This window comes from Taurulus bubalis, assembly GCF_910589615.1.
Source record: "Taurulus bubalis genome assembly, chromosome: 2".
Lineage (NCBI taxonomy): Eukaryota > Metazoa > Chordata > Actinopteri > Perciformes > Cottidae > Taurulus > Taurulus bubalis.
In genome coordinates this window covers 12,058,908-12,063,228 of record NC_136590.1, presented here as the reverse complement: position 1 = coordinate 12,063,228, position 4,321 = coordinate 12,058,908, and the positions used below count along the sequence as shown (strand labels likewise).

General features: G+C 37.5%; 1 protein-coding gene across 1 annotated transcript; it reads left to right on the top strand.

Annotated features, from left to right (window-relative positions):
* Positions 1 to 613: 613 nt before the first annotated feature.
* Positions 614 to 3,161, top strand: LOC306753477 (leucine-rich repeat-containing protein 51-like; the record flags this gene model as incomplete). The annotated part of the gene is made up of 4 exons (XM_079237342.1): positions 614 to 665; positions 1,177 to 1,382; positions 2,485 to 2,633; positions 2,996 to 3,161. The coding sequence occupies 4 exons, from the start codon at positions 614 to 616 to the stop codon at positions 3,159 to 3,161; spliced, it is 573 nt and encodes a 190-aa protein (XP_079093468.1).
* Between the last annotated feature and the right edge of the window lie 1,160 nt (positions 3,162 to 4,321).

The window sequence follows — 4,321 nt, the reverse complement described above, 5'->3', positions numbered from 1 at the left end:
CCTTTTCCTTTTTCTCCTTTGGCACAGATATAAGTGAAGCAGACTTTGATTAAAAGGCACATCACTCAACAGTCGACTAGGTCTACAGACAATGATAGCCAGACGGTCAACACTGGCAAACAAATCCTGGCAAACATCATATACAGGGGAGAAGTCAGTATTAACAGATATATGAGGTCACCAGATATAGAAAGCTCCTAAATTAGTTAACGAGCAGCAGCTGTGCCAGCAGGTGTCGGATAACTACAGTCAGGTGATTGAGGCCAGGAACTCCGAGGTGATATTCTAACAAAATACACTAAAGCAGGTTTAAAAAATAAAAGAAAAAAAGCATTTTAAACAAATTCACTTGAATTGATCCTGTGTGAGTGAGATAGCTCAAGAGCCACATTTCAGTTGTTCTTTTGTTGCCTTTTTATTTGAGTTTTGAGATGACCATAAAGTTAATATAAAGTCACTTGAGAAAAATGAATGGTGGTCGTTGCTAGGAAACAGTTTCCTTTTGTTTGCTTTTTTTTAGTAAACTCATATGTTTGTATTTCAAACTGTAAAAAGGAGGTTCAGCAGTTTCATCTGACCATTGTGTCGTTGCTGAAGACCTTCAGACTTAAACATGTATGGTCCTCCAGTGGATCTATCATTTAAAGATATCACCAATGCAGCAGGTAACGTGGTATTTTATTTCCTCTCATGTTTTTTTCAGTTTGTCTGAGCTTCTTAACTTTAAAGGAGGTGACCATATTATTCTAAGTTTCTTTTTCATTCGTTATATATTCCTACAGTTATCATAGGCACTGAGCTTTGCAGTAATAACTGTTGAGTATTCTTGCATTTATTATACAATCAATATGCCATGGAAAGGTGCTATTTTTAGCCCATCTTCTTTTCTAGTTAATTAAATCTTTTAGTGGAGCGTTCTTCCCTGACACGCGTGTCAGTAGTTACTGTGATGAAAGTGGTGTACGTTTATGTTTCTACTGTTTCGTCAGTGTGCTGTCACAAACACAATATTGTAATGAATAGATACCAAATTATACTACAGACAATAATGTGACATACAATATTCTACAAACCTTAGCAAACTCATACTGATTAAACGTAAATATAAATGCAAATATTCGCGAAAAATTTGCCAGTACTTCATTTTCACCGTGACTCTCTTTGTTTGTGGTTTAGGTGCACTGATGGAGGTACCCCGAAATGGCCAGCGGCCTTTAAACACAAACTCGAAGGGGAAGTACCTGAGCCGCTCTTTGCGTCTCAGTTACAACAGCATCTCAGATCTTATTGGCCTTGAGTACATTTGTGAACACTTTCTGGCCCAACCGTGGAATATTGGCTGGCTGGACCTGTCGTTCAACAAGATCACATGCATAAACTCGGTTTGACTATTTTTTCTCATGCCTTGTGTGTTTTCTTAGCTTTTTGACCCCATGATCACACACAAACACACATACACATTAATTGTCAGTGTAGCCATTGTCATAAACAACGTTTAAAAATGTACATTTGTTACTTCTTCCCACTACACTTAGGCTGGGTTGCACCAACATAGATTAAATTAATCCTGGTTTAGAGTTAATCTAGGGTTAGTAAATCTAGGTTTAAACTGGTTTATAATTAATCAGAAATGTGTTGCACATCTTAAATTTAACCCTGGATTAGTTAAACTAGTTTAAACAAGGGTTAACACAAGATTAGTTGATGTTGCTGTGGAAACATTCCGTTTTTTACCGTTCATAGCTACCACTACAGCGGCTATAGCTAGTGAACTCCGTCACTCTAGGTAGCTATCATGGCACGTCAAAGAGGGTCAAACATTTCAACATTTAAAAAGATGTTGCTGAGCAAGTTAATGGAGGAGTTTTACGCAAGCTACTAGGAGCTGGAGAAGTGGAGGCACAGCAACATTCCTCTCACTTCCATGCTTGATTGCTGGTACAACCTTCCCATTGAGGTATATGACAGACTCCTTTGTGAATCTATACCGCTGTGAAAACACGCTGTTGTCATAAAATGATATATTATATTATTATATATTATATTATATATTATATGCAGCCATGTTGTCAATAAAACGGAGACAAACCTCCTCCAGGGGTGGTTTAAATATAACTGATAATCCAGGTTTAGTCTAGGTTTAAAATAACTGGTGCAACAGATTTTATTTTAATCTAGATTTAAATGGAAATTAAACAGAGCTTGCCAAAGGGTTATATTTACCCAGGATTAATTGTAAACTAAGGTTAAACTAGGTTTAAAGTTTGGTGCAACTGGATTAAAAGACAAACCTGGTTTAAACCTAGTTTAAGAGTTAATCCTTGTTGGTGCAACCCAGCCTTATTGTATTATACGTAATGTGTCTCTTCCCAAGAGGCTGTAGTTTCACCTTATATCACCTTTTTTTTCTCTCACCAGTGTTAAGCCTGATTGACTACACTGTCTTAAATCTGGCTTCAGCTCATACAGGTGTTTGTGTTCCAGGTTGTGTGCGAGCTGCGTGAACTGCGTGTGTTGTACCTTCATGGTAACGCCATCTGGGAGCTGTCGGAGGTTGACAAGCTGAGGGAGCTGCCGTATCTACACAACATCACGCTGCATGGAAATACAATAGGAGCAAACAAAAAATACAGGTGGAGATTTAATTTTCTTTCAGTTTACACAGATGTTATCCCAAAATCAATTACACACACATTCTGCTTGTGAGCTAGATGCTTGGCTGTAACATGGTTCTATTTGCATTCTATTCATTTCATTCCATAACTTATGTGAAATGCCAGGAAAGTACAGACAACGTCTCCTTTGCATACTGTCAACTGAAAGATATCTTTTTTATTCAACATTTTCATTTAATTATATGGAGGTGGACATAATGCACATGGAGCCTGGATTTAATTGTGTGTGTGTGTGTGTGTGTGTGTGTGTGTGTGTGTGTGTGTGTGTGTGTGTGTGTGTGTGTGTGTGTGTGTGTGTGTGTGTGTGTTGGTTGGTTTAGGAAGCATGTGATTTTTACACTCCCTCAGTTGAAGATGATGGATTTCAGTGCTGTGACTCGCGAGGAGCGATTCTTGGCAAATGTTTGCCCAGGCTGCAGCAACCGTGGCAAAGCCCCCAAACAGTCTCCAGCGGACACCAATTCATTAAGTCATTCATTTGATTAATGGATGTTTAACTCACTGCTGAAACCATTGTACTTTGGAATTAAATATTTTCTTTCCAAAAAATAATTTTATCCTGATGAATTGATGAATGAAATGATGCCAATAGCTATCTGATATAAAGTATGTTTGGCAGGCTTCTTCTCTTGGAGTGTGACTGTGAATAAATTACAAAACAGCATAAGGTAATTGACTGAACAATTATGATACAATAACTAATATCCTGTTAATTGTTGACGATTGGACATGTAGATTCGTTCTCATACTATTCTTATTGTGTGTTTATCAACTGATTGTAATACAATACGAATATCGGCCTGCTTTTTGTGTGTTTTCAGATATTACATATACTATTATATATTTCAGAGTACACAATTTCTACGTGTTGCTTATGTGTGCCCTTCAACAGTTCTGATTATGTGGCAACAAGAGTACAAATATAGGTCACCTGAACTGCATATGAAATATACCAGTTAACTGTTCAGTTAACATTGTAAACAGCTTTGTGTCTCTGATATTACTGTCCGGTCTTGTTAGAGAAGAAATGTGGACCATAAATCAGCCCTGAGGCTGACTTAACTGGCTGTCCTCCAGACTCTACATGGTGCAGAATTGCGTATTACTGTTTCCCCTCTGCAAAACCTTTAATTGGTGGGATGGGAATGCCCCTGAATCAGCATTTAGACCATGCAACTCAAAAGCAGGTCGCTAAAACCAATACAAATGAAATGGTTTGTAACTGAATTATATCTAAAATTGCTAATTGTGTAAAGTCATTCTGTATTTTCTTTGAAAACTGTAATAACATAGCTCTTTTAAAAATGCATTTAGATCATATATTTGTGCAGTGACGCCAATATCAATGAATTTACTTACGTCAAGATGGCAGCTGCTCTCAGCAGGATTGCTCTCTTCAACTGTACAGTGCTGGAGTTAACGTTCACATGCACTTTATAGGTTTCGACTGCTTGTTAGCTACCGTACATGGATGTCACTTGTATTGTTGACATTCTAGACATGCTTTTCTATCTGACATTTTGAAGGCATCAGTGAAGTGCAATGCATTAAACAGTAAGTGGTTATGCAGCAGCAACGGGAACCAATTGTCTAGGTTCTTAATGAATAGACATCTGTATTTTTGCTAATTAAAACTGAAATCTTTT